This window comes from Penaeus japonicus, unplaced genomic scaffold (genome assembly GCF_977035675.1).
Source record: "Penaeus japonicus unplaced genomic scaffold, GWHDUDI00000001_assembly GWHDUDI00000009, whole genome shotgun sequence".
In the NCBI taxonomy this organism is placed as follows: Eukaryota; Metazoa; Arthropoda; class Malacostraca; order Decapoda; family Penaeidae; genus Penaeus; species Penaeus japonicus.
Window position 1 is genome coordinate 9,656,345 of NW_028234411.1, and position 21,928 is coordinate 9,678,272.

Consider the following 21,928-nt stretch of genomic DNA (forward strand, 5'->3'; position numbering starts at 1 on the left):
TAGCATTATAGTCACTGCTTTATGGGTCTAGAATAAATTTATTATGACTACCAACAGGATTGGAATTCGTGATTTTAAGAGGATGGAGAATGTGTCGAGATCTCCTATGTATAGTCATGTCAGTACAACTGTGAATGGGCTGGCCACTATCAATGCATATGGAAAACAGGAGATGTTTACCAAAAAGTTTGTATCATTCTGTTTATTAAGTATATTAAATGATAAACATTTTTTTTTGTCTGATCTCCACTGAATATAATGAAGCTATCTGTTATTTTGCTGTATAGTTATTATTCATTTGTCTCTGACAGATTTATGGTGTTATTTGATGAAAACACATGCGTCTTTTTCCTATTCAACTGTGCTATGCGATGGTTAGCTATCCGACTTGATCTTCTAGCGTGTGAGTATTATACTAGTTATAGATGTGTACTTCATTGGTTTTGTAATTGAATGACATTTCTGTTATATTTTCCATTAGAGGTTCATTAACCGTTCAAAATTTTAACATCTTTTCAGTATTGGTAATATCAATCACAGCCATTCTCTCCTTGATATTACGAGGATCTGTGGAAGCGTCTTTTGCTGGGCTGGCCCTGGCTTATGCTGCACAGTTGAGTGGCATTTTCCAGTACACAGTCAGACTTAGCACTGAAACAGAAGCACGCTTTACCTCAGTCCAGAGGATTAGTAATTATACTAGGGTAAGGAAATCTATTTAATTTAATATATTCTGTAAGTAGTATTTTCTTTTTCAGGTGAATATTGTTATTCATTAAATTTAACATTACAAAGTCTGTTTCAACACAGCTGTACTTTATGCAAAATATCCATTAGATAGTAGAATAGCAGATAGTTACTTTGGTTTTATTACATATAAAAGATATTCAGTGGCTACATTAACCATGAAAATAACTTCGTTGTATAATAAGTACTTGTTCATGTACACTTGCTTCTTGGATATGATGTTGATTCTCTTAACAGTTTTCTATTAATGCCTTATTTGAAAGTCAGCCCTAACTTTGAATCATATGATACCTTTTTCCCATTTCTTATAGTTTAACTCATATATTCCAAATATTTATAAGATAATTTTTTCACAGTGCTTAGCCTCAGAGGCTCCAGCTATTATAGAATCAAAGAGGCCAGATCCAAACTGGCCTAAATATGGACGCATAAGCTACCGGAATGTGCAGCTGAAATACAGACCAGACACACCACTTGTTTTGAAGGGCATCACCTTCGATATTGATTCACTGGAGAAAATAGGTTGGTGACAAAAGTTTAATCTTTACATTTTTTTTCATTTTGAAACCCTGAAGGTCCTGTTCTCTACAATCATTGCTTGCCACATTTTCATGTAAGAACTTTCAAAAAATAGTAGGCATTTTCCCACATTTTTTGTAGTGAGGGTGAATTTATAAATCTGGTACTGCCCGGCATGTTTCATACAGCCACACCCACCATCCTACCCTTCCCCCTTCCCCTCTAACCCCTTCCCCCTTCCCCTCTAACCTCTTCCCCCTTCCCCCTTCCCCTCTAACCCCATTCTCTCTTTCCTGGCTTCAGAGGTAATACTCTTTTGTTGTGAATGAAACATACTGAGTCTAAGCAAGTAGATCTGCCATTGTCTGACATATTTGGTCCAGCAACACCCAGCTTCCCATCCCTTGCATCTTCTCTGTTGAGTCAGAAATACACTCTCCTCCTCACAACTTTCATTTGGATTCCTTACTGTTGTGTTGCCATTTTTAGATTTAGAAATATAGTTCATCATTTATTATGAGAGATATATGATTTATTGCTTTACATGTTCCATATTTAGATACAGAACCTTCCAGTTTCATTGCCTCGGAGTAAATTTTTATAACTTTGATGCTCCACTGTGAAATTTTTTACATTTATCTGGGCAGTATGTAATTGACATATAAGAAGGAAATATACAATTTTTAGTCTGTAAAGTGAAGCTCTTAGAATACCAAAGACTTTTATCACCCTGAACTGAGCACCGGCACGAACGGGTTAAGATCTATCTTCCTTTATTATTTTCTTCTCTCTTTTCAGGTGTGGTTGGAAGGACTGGTTCAGGCAAGTCTTCTCTGGGAGTAGCATTGTTCAGGTTGGTCGAGCTGGCAGGAGGCAGTATTCGGATCGATGGAGTAGACATTTCAGTCCTAGGCCTCGAGGATCTCCGATCTCGCCTCTCTATCATTCCTCAAGATCCAGTCCTCTTCATTGGCACAGTCAGGTACTAAAAGGAGACTACTGGTGTGTTTTAGGAAGCTACTTTATATTTTAAGATATAGAATTATATTTCTTGGTGGTTAACATAATTTTCCTGAATGATAGTTTCATACCTAACTATTGCTTGTCAGTTGTTGAGAAATATCAAGTACTTTGGGTAAATTCTTTTGGTTGCATCACATTAGGAATTTTCTAATTTTTCTTCTACAATTCAGGTACAATTTGGATCCCTTTGAAAAATATACAGATGAAGCTGTTTGGTCAGCTTTAGAACAGACATACATGAATGAAAGGATTGCAAATCTACCTTTGAAACTCAATGCTCCTGTGATAGAGAATGGAGAGAACTTCTCTGTTGGCGAACGTCAATTGATGTGCATGGCCCGAGCCTTGCTGAGAAACAATAAGGTAGTGCATCAATTTCTTGAGCAATGTTAGCTCTTTCATCATTCTTCACTCTTCAGTTATGTGATGTATTTGAGTTTACTGTGATGTCTGTGACGAAATAAAAATCCTTTTGTCATGAAGTGCACCACCATTTCAGATATTGTTCCTTGATGAGGCAACAGCTGCTATAGACACAGAGACAGATTCCAAGATTCAACGTACACTTCAAGAAGCCTTTAAGGATTGCACAATGATTACCATTGCTCATAGGTAAGGAGTTAAAAGAACTAGGAATCAGAAACTCATCAATGATTTGAGAGAAGTAGAAAGTTTAGGAAATACTAAGTAGAACACATATTTCAAATTACATAGCCAAAGTATTGAACTCTGTATGAATCTGAGGTATGCAAGAATTACTAATAACATTTTTTTTTCTTCTTCTTCTTATCCAAAGATTAAACACAGTGATGGCTTGCTCTCGCATATTGGTACTGGACGACGGAAAAGTGGCTGAATTTGATACTCCTCGCACTCTTATGGCTGATCCACACTCAGCATTTGCCAAGATGGTTTCAGCTGCAGAGTCATCCTTGCTCCTGTAAGAGGGATTGGAGTGTCCTTGGTACCTCTGAAAGGAGGAAGTGATGTACATACAAGAGTGGAACTATATTTTGACTGCCTTATTTAATTACACAATTGTTGAGTGTATCCTATACTCTAAAGAAGTATAGGATATATTTTCATTCACATATATATGATTTTATATATGTATGTATAGTTGTAGGTGTGCAAACACAAACACTCAGACTTATACTCACACTCACACTCACACTCCTGCTCTGTATACACTTTGTAGTCCTTTATTTCACCAATTGGCATCACCTCTAATTCTTTTCAGATTGATTTATTATTATTTCATTTATTATAATTTTCTACCATAAACTATGTGCATTTTTTTCTCTGTCTCTTTTTTTCTTCTTTTCTTACAGATATAAACCCACAAAATCATAGTACTTTTGATTCTTTATACTTTTTTTTTAGGGATGACTTTTTTTTTATAAATTTGCTTATGGGTTTTATTCCCACACAAGAGAGATAGACTTAATCAGTCAGGCAGCAAGATGGTGCATGAGGGCCCAAGCTGTATGGAGTGGATGGTAGGTGGGATGGGATGAGGGGCCAACGACCCTTTTTGCCCCGGGGTCCAGATTTTTGTCCGTCAGCCCTTGCCTCACAAACAAAGGAAAAACGTAATAAGTATGAATTGTAGTATTTAAAATTGCAGACTTTCACAGATACCTAACTCTCCAAATTTCTTTTCCATGTATTGATAATGCTAATCTTTTACAAAACTTTGAGAAAAGTTAACAGTTCCTAAGGCCTATGTTAGACTTTTATTATTAGAGTGATCTATGTTGACTGTTTGCTATTCCAGTCCTTGTTTGGCTTATAGTTTGAAAATTGTTTTATGCTGGTTAGAATTTTGTTGACCCAAAGATAAAATTTCTGCAAATTGTAATTTGCCAGCAGCTACTTACACTTTGCTTCTGAGGTGCTTCTTGCTTGTTGAATAAACAACTTGTTTGAATCTTTAGTATACTTTATAATGATTTTGGAATATTATAGAGTAGAGCATTGTATTTGTAGTTATGGTTAGCATAACTTTGTTACAGGATTTTCTTAAAAGAATAAGTTGAATTCATTGTACAAAATTTCATATGTAAAGATATATATATATGCAGCTAGTACAATTATTATAGCCGTTACATCATTATACCATTTGTACCTTTAAAATGAAAAACATTTATTCAGACTTAATAAGCCACAATTCTATAGACTACTTGTAAAGATAAACAGACAGAAGATGATTTTGCAGGTACAGTCTGCAGGTATAATTATATAATATAAGTGAAAATTTATTGTGGTATACCTACTTGCACATCAAACAGCTCATTAGCCATTGGTTGGCTATTAGCCTTGCTATAAATGGCCTTCAAAAAATCCATATTGTAAGCTGAATTCCATAATGCAGTTCTTATTGCTGTTTTATTTCCAGTCTACACTTCTCTTTTACAGTTCACTTATTTATCCAATTCAGTTGCCTGAAATCTAGATTACACATTCTTGGAGGACACTGCATCAAAGCCATATAGAGTTACAAGAAATTTAACTAGAAAGTAGGAAATTAGCTATGATGAATCACAAGAAAGAAACACAGTATCGTGCATACGCAGATATGCTGAAATGCTGCCACAGTTGAAAAGAATGAAAATTGTGACATTTCAAACATTTAATGATAATTCATCCTCAGACGTAAACAGTCAGAAAGAGATGACTTCCATTTTTTTATTGCCTATGCCTGGTGAACATTCTTTAAGAATTTGAAACCACAATTTTAACTCTTTCTTACTGTAGAAGTGTATAATTATAATACTCTATGAATCTAATTTCAATTAAGACTGGTCCATGCTTAGTTTTCAGATTTATCAATATCAAATATAGTTTTCCTTATGACAAGCTCTGTGTTCAGGCATGTTTTGGTTAGATTTAGTATCTGCATTGTAATTTAGCAGCTGCATAAGAATCATCCATAATTGTACCAGTATTTTGTTAGCTGTTATAAAAATTGGAGCATATTAGATGATATGGTTACCCTACCATATTGGTTGGGAATTTTAATCATACAGTAGACAAAATACTTTGATTAACAGCAGAAAATGTGAATGTTTGATATACAAGTACATTTCCATTAGATTTGCATCTTGGTTTTGTGCAGGTTATAAATTCCTGTATTTTGTAAAGATAATTTAGAAAACAAAGAATATGTCTTATAATTAATTGAATATCTGATTATGAATTTGATAATATAAAGCAATTTTTCAAAAGCTAAAATTCAAAAAAATAATAATCTGAACCATGCATAATTAATAATAGATCATTTATCAGTGTACAGTAATTATTGTATTGATATTCACAAAAAGATTGTTGTTGATGTACCTGATGATGGCATTACTGTTGTTATATTTGATGTTTTACTGCAATCAAAACAAAATGGCACATGTATGAATTATATGATTGTTGATTGTCAGTCATTAACAAACAGTATATTTATAAATTATTTTTAATCATAAAATGTTAATAATTATAGAGTGTACAGTGCATTTTTCCAGACATTGAAAAGTCATATAAAACATCTTGTTATATTCATATAATTATTTATTAATGTAATATACATTTGACTGCTTTGTATTACTTTTTATTGTTTTTAACTTAACTTTCAGTGTGAATGTATTCTCGTTTTCTTCATTAGTGCCTTGCATTTGGCATTGCAGAATAAGTCTATATGAGATTATTGTTAAAATTTCACTTGGAAAAAGACATGTTGATTACATTGTTTGCAATTGTTTAACTGAAATTAGTCAGTCACCAAGCTTAGATTGTAAGATGTAAAATATGATTCATGAGCACTTTTCATGATCTCTTCATATTGATATGGCTGTGAAGTAGCCTTCAAGTTAGTAGATGTATGAAGCGTACCTGAAGCAATCCAATATGTAGATATAAATAACTCGAAAGATTACATATGTTAGTGGTGTTGCTTCTTACATGATTGTGAGAAATTTCCTATAAAGTTCATATGTTTCAAATTGAGTGGAATATTGACTCAGGGTTGTTGATTTACTAAGTGTGCAAGTGTGCAGAATGAACAAGACAGTTCAAGTACTGTGCCATGAAACCCAAGCTTGATCGTTTTATTCCATTGTCTCTACACTGAAATATTTCAGAGCTAAAAGAGGTCAATAGTTATATTTAGGGTTGTGTTTATTGTTAAAGTGTTTGTTATTTGGTATACTATGTATTCTAAAAAAAAAAAAATCACATTCAGTGTACATTTCATATTAGCAAATTCTCAAGGTTAACCCATTCGCGTCGGCTGACTTGCTATCACGTTCAGTGGTTTTTGGGTCAGATGCCTGCGACGAGATATTTGGTCAAGGCCGGTGTGCCGGGTGAGCGGCTTGTGTGCCCGAGAATCCTGAGGCGTTAGGATTATGCATCCGAATACCCTGGCATTCCAACCATTTAGAGCCAGAATCGCCCAGCGTGAATGGGTTAAGTAAATTTCTCTCACATTAGTTATGAATCAAGTCACTGACAAAGGAGTACATCATATGTGTATTGGATATGTATGATATGAAATTATGGTAATGCTGAGGTTGTGAAACCTAGGTAGATATATTCTTCCTTTAGAATGATTGTCCTTCAGTGGCCATCTTATCTACTGATCCCCAACCCACCCCCCTACAAGGGACATGGAATGTAATACCTTCTCTGGAATATGGTAATTTTATTAGATTAGCTAAAAGGAAATAAAGAAAGTATATTCTAAGCTTATGAATTCCTGGAAATTCAAATAGCATAAGTGACAAATGACCTGAGGGCAGGAAAACTTGTTTGTAGATTTACAGACTAACCCTTGGGAGCCTTACTTCTTGCCATATTGAGCTACCTACTTACCCACTAAAGGACAACTGCACATAATTATTGGTTGTTTTAATGGTTGAGATTAGTGAATATACCTTTTATCTTTTGTTTAGTAGTAAAGGTTGTTCATTTTTAAGTTGTTAATTGTTAATCTTCTTTGAATATTGTGTAAGTGATATGATGCATTTTTACCAATTTTCATGTTAATATGGTAACCTAGTAAACTTTTCTTTTAATGTGTTTTGCAATGCAACTCTTTACAGGGCCATCATACTCCATGTATCATGTGGTTGTAAAGACTAACTGAATTCTTAACTATGTAAATAAGAGTATTAACAATAGTTGTTGTTGATACTTGGTGAAGTAATAAATTGCATTAAAAAGTTGTCTCCACTTTGGGAAGATTTTAAGTACCTTATATGAATTTATATTTATGGTCTTTTTAATTTAATTTTTATTACTTGAAGTAAAAACAACAGTGGACAACTGCTTTGAATAATTGTATTCACTGGTAAGTGAATGAAAGGAACTGATGCACACTTTCTTTCCATAACTACCATGCTAGATGCCTTTGCTAAGCATTGCCTTGGGTAAAAGAAAAGGAAAACAAAGAAGCTACTGGATTTGAAAATGTGAAAAATTCATTGTGTAATAAAATATTGACAATCAACTTGATTTTACTATTTCCTTATATATTATTTTGTACTTTTACTGCCATGAAAAAGAAGTTGCAATAATATATATCAGCGAAATAGATCTTCACTAATCTCCGCAAATTCTGTATTAAACTAAAATATTTGCTGATGGAAATCAGTATCAGATTATACCCTCCCAGAAAGTATCATTATGTAGACTATTTTACTTCCTTGATTTACTTGAAAAAAATAATTTTACGACTGCGTAGGATGATGAAATTTTCTTGAGGTATTGGAAATATCCTTTCCAGAATGTATAGTCTAGAGCCACTTCTTCCAGCATTGCTGTGGGGAACATTTGTTTTATCACCTCATCACCTTGCCATTTGTTTTGTGAGCAAGACAGACTGGTCACCAACTTCCAGCTTCGTTAATCCATCCATAAGCTTCATGATTAGAATATTTCCCTCTTAGGCTTTAAAAAAGACTTTCTCTTGAAGTCTCCAATAATAAAATCTTTTGGTGGTCCAGTACTCTGTAAAGAACAAAGGTATCCCATCATCACTGAAAATTCCTCATAGATATATCTGTTTTGTAACCTTATGTTTATGATGAACAGAAGAGTAAAAGAAAATGTTTACCAACCTATAAAGAAGTAATAAACATAAAAAGCATAGGAAATATGATATTACTAGAAATGACAACATGTAACAAATAAAATTTAAGATAAAACTATATCTCAATGTGGCTAGTTTGTTTGAGCAAATAATTGGGGAATTGAAGTTTGGTGTCCCTATTTCTTAATACTTATAAACACAAATTGAAACCTTTACATAATATTTTCCAAAACACTTGGGAGATATTAAAAGAATGATGTCAAATGTAAAAGTCTGAAAGTATCTTCAACTAAAGCCTACAAAATATGTAAAGAAAGAATTATCCAAAATTTTCACATCACCTTCCACACATACGCATTCACACATTAGTATTTTGACAGTTTCGTAAGTACAATGCATGAATTTTCCTTCTTTTTTTGTATTTAAATCTGCCTTGAAGAATATAATAAAACACATTTTACTTTTGCTTTCTTTTACTAATACAAAGACTGCATAAATCAATAACAAAAGAAGTCACAGATTTTGATATCAAAGAGATATGGAATGTTTACATATATATAAATTAAAGCAGTTGCTATTCCAAAATTTAGAAAATAAGGTCTGTATATTAAGGTCAAGTATTTAACAGCATAAACTATAGCCACCTTGTTTTGACTTTCTTGCATGTCATCAGATTAACAGAAAAAAATTATATGAAGGCTTATTTTGTGCATTTTTACCCCAGGCTTATTTTCTTCTTTCTTGTCTTCATATACTGAGCATTAACCTAGAACAAAAATAATAAGCAACACTTTCTTCTGAGCTGAATGACCCTTCTGCGTTAAAGAAAAGATTAATATTCAAAGTATGTGCAACACAAAAATCATATATAATTAGAGAGCAATATGTTCTTTATACAAGCTTATATCTGACAATCCTTCATTGAAGAAAATTATTTGCAATACTTAGGAAGATAAATCTGTAAACCATACTATCTCACTAAAAGTAATCACAGCTTTATAGCTTCTTATCTGGTATGAGTAAATATTGTAAGTGCAATTCCAATAAATTAGATAATTTATTGTCTGTATATATATGTTTGTGAGAAAACATTCTCTTCCATACTTGAAAATGAATTTTGAACAGAAATTTAATTTGTAACATTTTAACCAATTTATATTTTTAAAAAGTAATCGAGACTCCAATTGTACTTGATTAATTTTAGTTTTTAGATAATTGTAACAGCATCATTATTATATACAGAAACATTTTGGCTGAACCAGAATTTACAAGTAACTTGCACTACGAATACTATTCAATAGGTCCTTCTCTAAAACAAGTTCACTATATCATAAAATGCTCTTTGCTTACCGTACTTTACTTCGCAATTGTACCTTCAGTTTCTTGATCCATAGTTAACATGGTTGACAGCGTTGTGAGCCACTGTTCTGGTAGTTTGATTTTTGAAAATGCTGCCTGCCACCACCAAAGAGGCATTGACTTTTGAAATAAATGAAGAGATAAATACTGATGTTAAATGAATCCTTTTCATTGAGAGAAAATAGGATGGATGGTGATGGAAGTAGCTTAGTGGTTCTACTTGCATGTCAATTACCTTGCCGTAGCAAAGTAGGTGTTAGTATAACACCTACCAAGGCACCAGTGTTTACTTGTGTTTCATCATACTTTATTACTTGCTTGTATTTAATTATGTCTGTCCTCTTTATCAACTGGAAATAAAGCTATTCCAATAAAAGAGTGAAAAGAGGTAAAGGAACACTTAACCCATTCACAACGGGACGTATTTTCACCTATTCCCACTAACGCTGGCAAGTTAACAACTGCACGATGTTTCATGTCATTTTTTTTTTCACTGCGCAGAGCCGCGCTGATCCTCTCAGAGCGTTTTTCACCCACCCTATTCCTATGGTTTTCATAAATGTGTCTACAAAATAAAGGCACGTAAAAATTTTGCCATGTTCAGAGGAGTTATTTTAGTAAAAAAACATGTTACAGTAATGCCTTTTTAGTTTTATTTTATTGAACTTTGCCTATATTCTTTACTTCTATGTGAAAATACCAAAGGAAAGTGGAAGCAATCTCTTAGTGGGGCATCAAAAAACATGTTTTATACTTTCTTTTTTTTAACCAAAACAAAAAGAACAATATGAATAATCATACACGTACATATGAGTGTGTACATGTACCTCGTGACGTAAAATGATGTGATATCACAGGTATTCAACAAATTAGAAGTAGTATTGCATTAGTAATTTTTTACTTTATTTTATTACTTGGCCAAACACATTTGATTTTACAATTTTTCAACTCGGATCTTTTTATTCAACCAATCAAGAAGCAGAAATTACCATGATGTCATCAACATCACATAGTTTTCTATGACATCATTTTTTTAACGTTATATCTCATTTTATGACACTCAAACACCTAAACTAAAGTAACACAGTCTAAGAAATTATGTAAAATGATTATATTTAAGAACAATCTAGCGATCTATTGCTGACGTTTCTGCACGTCACATTATCCCTCGCAGAACTTGGCAAGAAAATGCATAACGTCTCAGGATGTCACCCGGGTCCGGGTATATTTTTCAATCTCGTGATAGGACGTCAACCGGTACGAATGGGTTAAGAATGGATCCCAGTTTCCCATATTTCTTTGTCTTACATTCAGCTACCAGAATATAGGACCTTATCTTTTGTTTTCAAAAAAAAAAAAAAAAAAAAAAAAAAAAAAAAAAAAAAAAGTAGTAGTAGTAGTAAGTGACCCTTTTGATTACTTATCCAAATTTGGTACTGCTGATTTTAAAAATTTGTGGCAAAAACTACATCAACTGGAAAGTGGAAACACATTTGATTAGCATTGCATTTCCACCCTCCACTGCATACCATACTACCAGTACTACCAGTATTTTACATGTTTTCAAGTGATTATAAACTAACATAGTGCAAAGAACAAAGTAAAATGTAGAGTAAAAAAAAAATTAACATATCACAACCTCATTTTTTTTATTCAATTTCAACAGTAAACTGGTACTCAATAAATACATCACTAATTCCAAAAAGGAAATTTCACCTCTCCAATAAGGATTTCTAATCACAATTACCTTGGCAACATGGTTTGGTGGATAATATACTGAGTGGGCGTGATGGTTTTGATTTGATGATTTTGACAACCCTACAATTGTGTAACTAAATAAGATGTTAGCAGGTGAGGTAAAATGTCTGTAGGTGTATGAAATATCCACACAAGTATATAAAAGAATGAAACAAGTACAAAATATCAAAGAATTCATAACAGCAAAGAAACAAAACCATACCCGAACAACACAGGCCCTTCACCATATGATTACACAATACAAATGCATAAAATTGGAATGTAAGCTACACAGAGAATATAAAGACACATCCTGCAACTAATACATATCATTTCCGACTTCAAATTCCTAATATCAATACAAAACTATACAGAATTCTTGTTTATCCCAATTTTGATATCTAGTGCAGCACAACAAATACTTATTCTCTTTTTTAAATCAAATGAATGTACTAATACTTACCATATGATAATTATTTACAAAATTAAAATATTTCCTCTGGTCCTAAAAAATAGAAAATGGTGCAATTCCCTTGAGTTTTGGCACAATCCAAGCAAAATTTAATCAGGGAACCACTGATAATGTGTTTTAATCTAAGCATTGAAGTCATAAGAACTAATTTCACTGTAATAAGCCTATAAATATCCTTTTAATAAAATAAACATAAAAATCTAACATTTTTTCTGTATCATTTAATTATTTTATATGATGAGTATACTAACTTAAATGGTAATCACTATTCACAGAGAGTACAACTATACATAGCAAAATTAGTTACTGTTAACATGACAGTATCATAACATTTAGGAGCTGCTATACATAATATGATTGCCTAGAGAACAGCCCAGGGATAATCATTCAATGTCAAGAATTGAACCAATATATCTCTATAACCTAAGGCACTGACAAATAATTAATCAAAATAATACATGTCCTCATAAGGACAATGAAAACACTATCAACAAACCTTAATAAAAAAGAAATGGGGCAACTGCTTCAAATTAATAAAGAGAGCGAGTACAGTTACCAAATTCACGGAAATTATTATTTTTGAATCAATTATCTTTTTTATTTTTTTATCTTTTTCCTATCTGCATTTAATATTCAAAATTTTTATTCCTCTCAAGCAGGAAACTTTTAAAAAAAGTTCCTGTGTTATTACTTAATGGTTCCCGAGACACATCAGACTACAATCCTTTCTATTCATAATCAAAATATGACATAATTTTGTATGAAGCAATTGTGAAAGCAACAATAGCCGAGTGCCAAGACAATACACATTGCATGTTTCCACAGGACTTTAAATGAGCGATGTGAGATTAGCATCACATGCACAAGAGGGTTAACAGTTATTTTCTATATTGACTTCAATGAACCTTTTATTGCAAGATATTTTTTTTCTTTTTGTAATTCTAGCACCCAAATCGCGGCTGATTTTGCACCAGAAAATTACAAACTTAAATTCATTTCAAAATATTAATAACTGAAAATGGTAAAAAAAAAAAATCCTAATCAAATGCAGACATACAGTCCAAATCATTTGGTATATAACCTTGCTTTCCACCAATAGCCATAAAATAAACATTAAGATTAGCCATTGATGTTGATGTTGGTAATATTAATATCAACAAAATATATTCATAATAATTTAAAAAAAAAACATATCTAAATGTTTATTTTTTCTTTAGACCAGTGTCTGACATCCTTTCTATCCAAATTATATCATAAACTACTACCCTCGATGAAATACTGAAACAACATAATTACTGGTGGTTCAATTTTAATGTATTCTTCCTCCATACTGCAGTCACCTCTGTAGAACAGGATCACTGATAGCATGCTTGGGATCACATGTAAAGGACACCGTCACAGCATACCTGGTGCCCTTTGTGACTCTCTCGACATGATGCAGGTTCTCAGACCCAGAGGTAAAAGCAGAAACTCTCCCTGCAATCAAAGGAATTATTATACTGACAAGAAATCGAAAACTGGAAGCTATAACAATATAGTCATGCAGAATATCAAAGAGCTATTCTGATGTTCTATTCATAATACAATCATGTAAAATTTCATTTACTTGTGATGTATCTTTTGACCTAACATCCTAAATAACTTATGACAGTACAATAATCATATGACTGACAAGATCCCTTAAGCATCAAGTCTAGCCTCTATCTCTCTATCTCTAAGTAAACATGAGAGGACTCGCTGACAGATGTCTACCTGAACGTGGCTCGACAGTTTTATTGGAATCCTTGTCAATGAAGATGAACCGTCCACCCTCAAAGTCATAGTTATAATCAGTTAAGTACAGTAATGACGTGTAATGAAAGGACTCGTAAGTCTCCTGGAAAGGAAATAATAACATGCTGATTAGCTTGGAAATAAGCAAGTGTTGAAAAAATATAATTTCAATATGGCAAAACTGATAAGAGATATGAAGAAGTTAATGAAAGAATAAGCTTATAATAACATCACTTCATATCTTAATAACTCTAGTTAATTAAAAAAAACACATTCAAAGAAATACAGAAAATAAAATATTTATGAATGAAAAATCAAGAATTCTATCATTCACAAAGCATGTCTACAGCTAATCACAATACGCTGACATGCATTGTTTGGATACACAGAGATTCAGTATATGAATACTCAATTAAATAAAAATGTATTATATCAATATTCTGCTACAAAAGTTTTTAACAACTATGTAAACTACCGCTTTTAAACACTCCACCCTTAGCCCCTTCACTATGGGCAGTAGAAAACGCCCCTCACGCCATATCTGAGCTGCCAGCGCGCACCAAATTTTAAACGTCGCTATTGAATATGACAAGTTTTAAGCTAAAACTTCTACACATTTTAAGCCAAAACCTCAACATAATCATCATGTATTATATATCAAAATATGCATAGTTAACCTCTTTCCCCATGTGCATGTGACAAGTTATTTACATGGGTTGGGTGGAATATGGAAAGAGTGACCTTGGTGGGAGGCCTCACTCAGATGACCAAAGAAAACGATTGAAATTGTATGGTAAACTAATCATAAATAAATAATAAAATGATTGCTAGCTGGACCCATCAATGCCTCCCCTGGTATAAGCAAATCCCACTCTTATGTAATAATAATGAAAGTCAAGTAATATATCGTATCATATCCGCCCTCTATTCTGAAAGATCTCGGACAGTATCCGGAAGAAAGAAAACTCAATTCCACCAGAACTCAGCCATGACGCAGTATATGCGTCCTCGGGCTTGATGCGAGCGCTGCGAATATACGCAGTATACGCGTCCTCGTGTTGAAGGGGTTAACCGTTAAAATGAGTATACATCAAGTACCAGGCATACAAAAAAAGAAAAAGAAAACACAAACAAGAAAACTACTTACCTTAAAGGTAAAGGTAAACATATTACTCAATTATCTCATTTTACTTCTTTTTTTTTGACCTGGTCATACCTGTGGCATTCCACTATAAAAACAATGTAAGCTGATGACTACCTTGTCAACATGAGGATGCCAGTATTCATCATGGACCGTTTGTGGAGGTGCAGGAGTGATACGAGAGAAGAAGGTTGGATGTGTCAAGTAAAGCTTGTTTTTCTCAATCCCAAAGTGCTCCACTATGGCTTTGTGAATTTTATTTTTGACAAAACTGGAAAATAATGAGTAAATAGAGATTACTTAATAAAGAATGTAATTTGTGCTAGTGTAATGTAACATGTATACATTTATGACTATAATGTTTCTTGCATTTATGATCTTGAAACTTTCCTTTTTTATGTTATTTCTTGTATTAGAAACACAAGTATTTTTATTTCTCTAACTATTATTCCTGCTGTCTTAATTTTTTCTCAGGAACTTGATTAACCCATATATTAATTTTCACTATCTGTTATTGAAACTATTCAGCTAATAGTAAGATTTCTGACACCCACACACAAAATAAAAACATATACAAATATATCCAACATACCTATATATCTTAAAGTCTTGTTCTGTAAATATGTTTCTTGCCTCTTCCAATTTGAAGATATTAACAAAAGCATTGCCATGAGACAAAGCCCCTGAATGCAAGTCAAGGATTGATGCTCCTCCAGTAGAACCTCCCATTGACAATCCTCTCTTTGCAATGTTGAGCAATGCAGCAACCTCAGATGGCTTCACGAGAGTGTCAAAAACTACTCTACCACACTTCCTAGGTGTGCAGCCTGCAGGTACAATGTCCTTAGTCATTAAATAATACGACCAATGGTACACAAAGCCAAATTGTACTTTGTAGTACCTAAAGCAAATTAGTATTATCTAAAACAATAATAATAATACAGACGTCCTTGAGCTGACATTTAAATTTCTATTTATTGGAAAAGAAAAAGAAAATTTGTTATATCCTACCAGGAAAATGCAGAAGCTCCTGTGCATAATCTTCAGAACAAGTAATATCAACAGAACGGCTAATAACTTCCTCTTTCTGTGTAGCAAAGGTGACCTGAAAAAAGGAATGGTATCTCAATTATTGCTTGCAGCAAAAATTTTATAAATCTTAATACTGCTATCTTCAAGTCAAAGCCAAAAGTATCCTCTATATTCTCGTAATTATCATATATCTTTCCATGAAAAAGGTAAAATGAAATGGCTCTCTACAAATCCACAGGCTCTTCCTCATTCATAAGATTTAACCCATTCACGCTGGATGATGTGATATCACATCATCAGAATATTTTCAATACAGCTGATGACATCCTATGATGTCCTGAACTTTCACAATATATAGGTGTGTACATAGTTACATTTGTTTAGTGACATTGTAATAACATCAGGTAAATATAGGCCCAGTCACGAATGGTTTAAAACATGTTGATGTTGATGACGACGATGATGACAATGACGCCGACGATCACGACGATAACAACGATGATGGCAATGATAATAATAAAAAGATGAATGAAATAAAACAAAATAAAAACAAGAGGCACAGTGAACTAACCAAGTCTGAAGCTTTTGTGTAATAGACCGCAACCATAATACCAGTCATCATCAGAATCCTTATGAAGATACGTCGCCAATCGATCTGCAGCTTTGGTGGACTATTTGCTGTCTGGGAGCTGTAATTTGACCAATACTTTACTGAAGAAAGTCATATGGGTGTGGGTGTGGGTGTGGGTGTGAGTGTGGGTGTGGGTGTGGGTGTGGGTGTGAGTGTGGTTGTGAGTGTGGGTGTGAGTGTGAGTTTGGGTGTGGGTGTGGGTGTGGGTGTGAGTGTGTGTGTGTGTGTGTGTGTGTGAGTGAGTGTGAGTGTGAGTGTGAGTGTGAGTGTGAGTGTGGGTGTGGGTGTGAGTGTGGGTGTGGGTGTGAGTGTGGGTGTGAGTGTGGGTGTGGGTGTGAGTGTGGGTGTGAGTGTGGGTGTGGGTGTGAGTGTGGGTGTGGGTGTGGGTGTGTGGGTGTGTGGGTGTGTGGGTGTGTGGTGTGTGTGTGTGTGTGTGGGTGTGGGTGTGGGTGTGGGTGTGGGTGTGGGTGTGGGTGTGGGTGTGAGTGTGGGTGTGGGTGTGGGTGTGAGTGTGGGTGTGGGTGTAGGTGTGAGTGTGGGTATGGGTGTGAGTGTGGGTGTGAGTGTAGGTGTAGGTGTGGGTGTGAGTGTAGGTGTGGGTGTGAGTGTAGGTGTGGGTGTGAGTGTGGGTGTGAGTGTAGGTGTTGGTGTGAGTGTAGGTGTGGGTGCGGGTGTGGGTGCGAGTGTAGGTGTGGGTGTGAGTGTGGGTATGGGTGTAAGTGTGGGTATGAGGGGTGAGGAATGACCAGTGTGAGTGTGAGTGTGAGTGTGAGTGTGAGTGTGAGTGTGAGTGTGAGTGTGAGTGTGAGTGTGAGTGTGAGTGTGAGTGTTAGTGTGAGTGTGCGTGAGAGTGTGGGTGTGGATGTGGATGAGGGTGTGGGTGTGGGTGTGGGTGTGGGTGTGGGTGTGGGTGTGGGTGTGGGTGTGGGTGTGGATGTGGGTATGTTATGTGTTGGTGGGTGGGTGAATGTGTGCATATTTCGGTACATATGTGTGTGCATGTGTATGTGCATGTTCATGTATGCATGCATAAAAGGGGAAATAATGTATAAAAATTAAAGGAAAGTTATAAAACCATCATACAGTAAGTTCATTTGAGGTCTTTTGTTTCATATCTCATGAAATTTGAAGAAATTAATGTTTAACATTCATATAAATAGGACTTACGTATTGGGAACATCAGCCTTATTTGTTCCAGGTGACTTGCGAGTTCCTCGCATTTTAGCCATTTCTGCCAACTTTAAAAGACTCTAAATGTGCAAAATAGTGGGCAAACTGCCACTGCTACCCAGCTACTCCTGAAAAATAACACACAATGTCATGAACAAGAGTGGTTCATTCCTTGATAAGTGTTACTATGAACCCTGGAGAGTTAATATCTTAACAAAAGTATAGAACCAAAACACTATATTTCAGGGACTCAGACAGTGATATTTTGTGGTATGCAAACCATTTACTTATAATATCCTAACAGTTATGAGTTGGTCACTCACATGTGTAAATTAACAGGTGTCAGTCTCAAACCTATAATCTAACAGTTTAGCTCCTTGGAGATGATGGCCACCTAGTTTGGTAAAAAAGAAAAAAAAGAAAACACGAAGAAAAGAGAAAAAGAAAGAAAACAAATAATGTTGCCTTAACCCTTAATTCAAGAGTACCTGTAGACTCAAATAGCATTGCAATTACTAAATACCACAGAAGTAATATTGATGGATAGCTCTCTATTACTCATATATAGTAGAAAATACACACTATTACTTCAATATACCACATAATATGGGACCAAAATAGTAGGAGAGGGCAGGAAGCAGACCAGGTTCTTTGATCTTCATCCTGCACAGATAAAAATTTGACTGGTGTCTTTTTTGGTTTACCTGATGAGCACTTATTTGAAAATTAGCTATCTACTGGGAAAAAAAAAGAAAATTCAGGAATTCAGCTAATGAGAGCTGCCCCTAGATCACCTGGCCAATCATTGCATTTTCATGTTACTTACTATTAAAATATCTGTGGGTTTGAATTTTTGAGCAAGTTTCAGGCTGGTTGCTGTATCATGAAAACATGTGTTTATGTTCGTGGTATTGGTTCTGATACAGGAAGTACATAGGTGGTACAGGAAGTACATAGGTGGTACAGGATACACATATACGATGTATACAAAAAGTGAATCACTAATTAAGGAACAGACGATGTATCCGAAAGGTGTATCACTAATTAATGAACCAATTAAAGCTCTATGCATACAGACCAATATAAAAATTCAAGGTAAGTTGCAGGAAGTTCTTCATAAAAAAAGGGGTGTCCAGGGGGGAGGGCCCCCTTGTTTAGAGCTTACCTCAAAACTAGGTAAGGTTGGGTCAGTCACTGGGTTAGGATTGTGTAGACTTTTGTGGACTGACATATAGTATAACCTTCGCATATCACAAAATCATATGTTTTTTGTATCGGCGGCCGGGACTCACCGTGACGCTAGTTTGTTTACATCGGGAGGGACCCTGTGGATAAGAGCTTTCAGGGAACATTTGTATTATAAATTGCGGATTGGTCGAAAGGCTGTTATAAAGTGTTGGTGTATATTTGAAACATTTCACATGTACAGAAGTATTAATTATCCGTTGACAAATATATATTCATGCGGAGGCAAACACCCACAAATAGATACCCTTATATTATAGCCTCTTGCCTTAAATGCATATGTGCCCTTACTATATTTGCTAAAGGTTATGTACCAACATTTGTATTATCCTTTGAACAAATACACTAATTACAATAAATTAGTCAGCTCCTTGTATTCATGTACAGAACACGTTCAATCCAAAAGTACAGTAGTCTACCCTGTAAAAACAACATCCAACGTTTTCTTTCATGATTTCCATTGCAAGCACAGACGAAGTACACTCACTATAAATACTCCACAGATTTAATAATATCCGATAAAAGCGTACTGACTTTCGTGTCAAGCAACAATCTGTAACAGCAAAATACATCTGCTATTTTAAAATGTGAGTCAATTAGCTGGACACCCACTTGCGACGATGGGTTGATCCCTATTGACAGTCATTTTAATCTTGCAACACCATTCAAGATGACCTGCTGATCGTTGCTCTGGTGTGGACAAACCGATTTGTTGGGGTTCGTATCCTGGTGGGAAGAAACACGCTCACAATTATGATGACAACTGATGATAAGGTTCATTATTATCACTGCCACTGTCATTATCATTTCTACCATTTTTATTGTTATCATTATTATTTTTATGGATATGATTATTATCATGATTATTATCATTATTACTGTTATTATTGTTAATAACAGTCGTAATAGTTACAATAACAACCATGATAAAATTGATGTTAATAATAATGATGTTAATAATAATGGTATTAATAATAATAATGATATTAATGATAATAACGATATTAATAAAAATAATGATATTAATAATGATAATGATATTAATAATAAAAATTATATTAATAATAACATTGATAGTAATAGTATAATGATAGGAATAATAATAATGATAGCAATAATAATAATGATAGTAATAATAATAATGACAGTAATAAAATAATAATGATAGTAATAATAATAATGATGCTAATAATAATAATGATAGTAATAAAATAATAATGATAGTAATAATAATAATTATATCAATAATAATAATGATAGTAATAATAATCATGATAGTAATGATAATAATGATAGTAATAATAATAATGATAGTAATAATGATAATGATAATAATAAATGATAATGATAGTAATAATAGTAATAGTAATAATAATGACAATAACAACAATAATGATAATGATGATAGTAATAATAGTTATCATGATAATGATAACAATAATGATAATAATAATAATTTTACTAATGATCATATTAATAGAAATGGTAATAATGAGAATAATAATAATAATAATAATGATAATAATGATGATAATAATGTTAATAATAATTAATAATAACAACTGAAAAGATAATGAATGTACAGCGGGTTAGGGTGATGGCACAAATTACAAAGCCAGTCATAGTTTGGAATGAAGGAGGACGACCTGGTGTGGTCAATCAGAATCCTGAAGCCACTAGACTGAAGCCTAATGATAGCATATACAGATGGCAGTATGCTGACAAATGAGTGTTTAGATTTAGTGTGTGGAAGAAAATAAAAGAAAATAAACGGTAGGTTGATGTGGATGGAGATCGTGAATCAAGAATTCCGATGAATAAGTAAGGATAAAGTGAGGAGAGCTGTGAAGATTGAAGAGGATGACTATTGGAATGGCGGTTGGTTCGGGTGACATGTCAATAGAACGATGGAGATGTTTAGGAGAAATGGCGGAGGGATTGATAATCCTATTGTTTAGAATAAGGAAGACGTATCGGTACTTGTTGCGGTACATACACAGGCATACAGTTAATAAGCCACAGCATGAAGTTACGTGTAGTACAAGTAAGGCAGAGAAGAGAGTTGATAATCTGATAAGCAGTATGGGTTTCATGCCACGAGAGAAATGATGTTAACTTTAAGAGATTTGATAGCGACACATACAGAAGGCAAGGAAAGGCTGTATTTTATGTTTAGTGATTTAGAAAAAAGCTCTTAGCAGGATGCCATGCGATTGGGTAATAAGAATGACGTACAAGGTCAAGGCGGAAGTGGGTTTCCACAAAATATAGGCTAAAATCCCGTTCTGATTTGCAATGGCGGCGAACACGTTGAATGAACGAGATCAGACAAACTTTTCCATGGACTAAGAATGTTCGCGGATGACATTGTAATATGTTACAAGAGTGAGGATTAGGTTGAGGCGGGCCTGAGGAGTTGGAGATACGCATAGAAGGGCAATAATAATAGAATAATAATAGTAGGAGCAAGGCGGAGTAAATGTGGCTAGGCAGAGTTAATGTGCTTTAATTAATGAGACGAAGGGAGACGGAATGGTATGGGCCCATGTACCGTAGAGCGTGTGGGAGGTGAAGAAGTAAGGGATAGCAGTAATGATGATGATGATGATATTTGGTAATAATGATAGTGGTGACGATGATAAAAACAATTATGATAATAATGATATTGATGATAGTAATTTATGTATAAGCACACACACACACACACACACACACACACACACACACACACACACACACACATATATATATATATATATATATATATATATATATATATATATATATATATATATATCCATATATACATTATATATAATTCTATATATATATCAAATATTTTATAATTTATGTATCATTTATTTATATTTCTTTGATTTTAAATTTTATAATATTATTATTAGATTCATCATTTCATTACATCATTGTCTTTAATTAAATTATGATTATTCATAATAATATTATATTTTTTATTATTATTATTATTTTATTTTATTATAT

The 21,928-nt window shown here is 33.8% G+C and overlaps 2 protein-coding genes across 3 annotated transcripts in view; one reads left to right on the plus strand and one right to left on the minus strand.

Annotated features, from left to right (window-relative positions):
- Positions 1-7,786, plus strand: part of LOC122248222 (ATP-binding cassette sub-family C member 5) — a 58,725-nt gene extending 50,939 nt beyond the window's left edge. Inside the window, exons 23-30 of the mRNA XM_086540200.1 lie at positions 58-186; positions 312-403; positions 520-704; positions 1,104-1,269; positions 2,065-2,248; positions 2,460-2,652; positions 2,789-2,901; positions 3,086-7,786. Coding sequence (XP_086396326.1) covers positions 58-186; positions 312-403; positions 520-704; positions 1,104-1,269; positions 2,065-2,248; positions 2,460-2,652; positions 2,789-2,901; positions 3,086-3,233 — 1,210 coding nt within the window. The 3' untranslated portion in view covers positions 3,234-7,786. The remainder of the gene's footprint in view (positions 1-57; positions 187-311; positions 404-519; positions 705-1,103; positions 1,270-2,064; positions 2,249-2,459; positions 2,653-2,788; positions 2,902-3,085) is intronic.
- A 1,037-nt stretch (positions 7,787-8,823) lies between these two features.
- Positions 8,824-19,124, minus strand: LOC122248221 (2-oxoglutarate and iron-dependent oxygenase domain-containing protein 3). 2 transcript variants are annotated; one of them, XM_043008096.2, is made up of 8 exons: positions 18,976-19,124; positions 17,681-17,811; positions 16,454-16,571; positions 15,862-15,955; positions 15,443-15,677; positions 14,968-15,121; positions 13,689-13,812; positions 8,824-13,412 (listed from the first exon to the last, which is right to left on the minus strand). In XM_043008096.2, exons 2-8 carry the CDS (start codon positions 17,740-17,742, stop codon positions 13,273-13,275), a joined length of 927 nt encoding a protein of 308 aa, XP_042864030.2. In that variant the 5' UTR covers positions 17,743-17,811; positions 18,976-19,124; the 3' UTR covers positions 8,824-13,272. The 2 variants fall into 2 exon arrangements, with proteins under 2 accessions (XP_042864030.2, XP_042864031.2); XM_043008097.2 differs by having other exon boundaries at positions 18,849-18,983.
- Between the last annotated feature and the right edge of the window lie 2,804 nt (positions 19,125-21,928).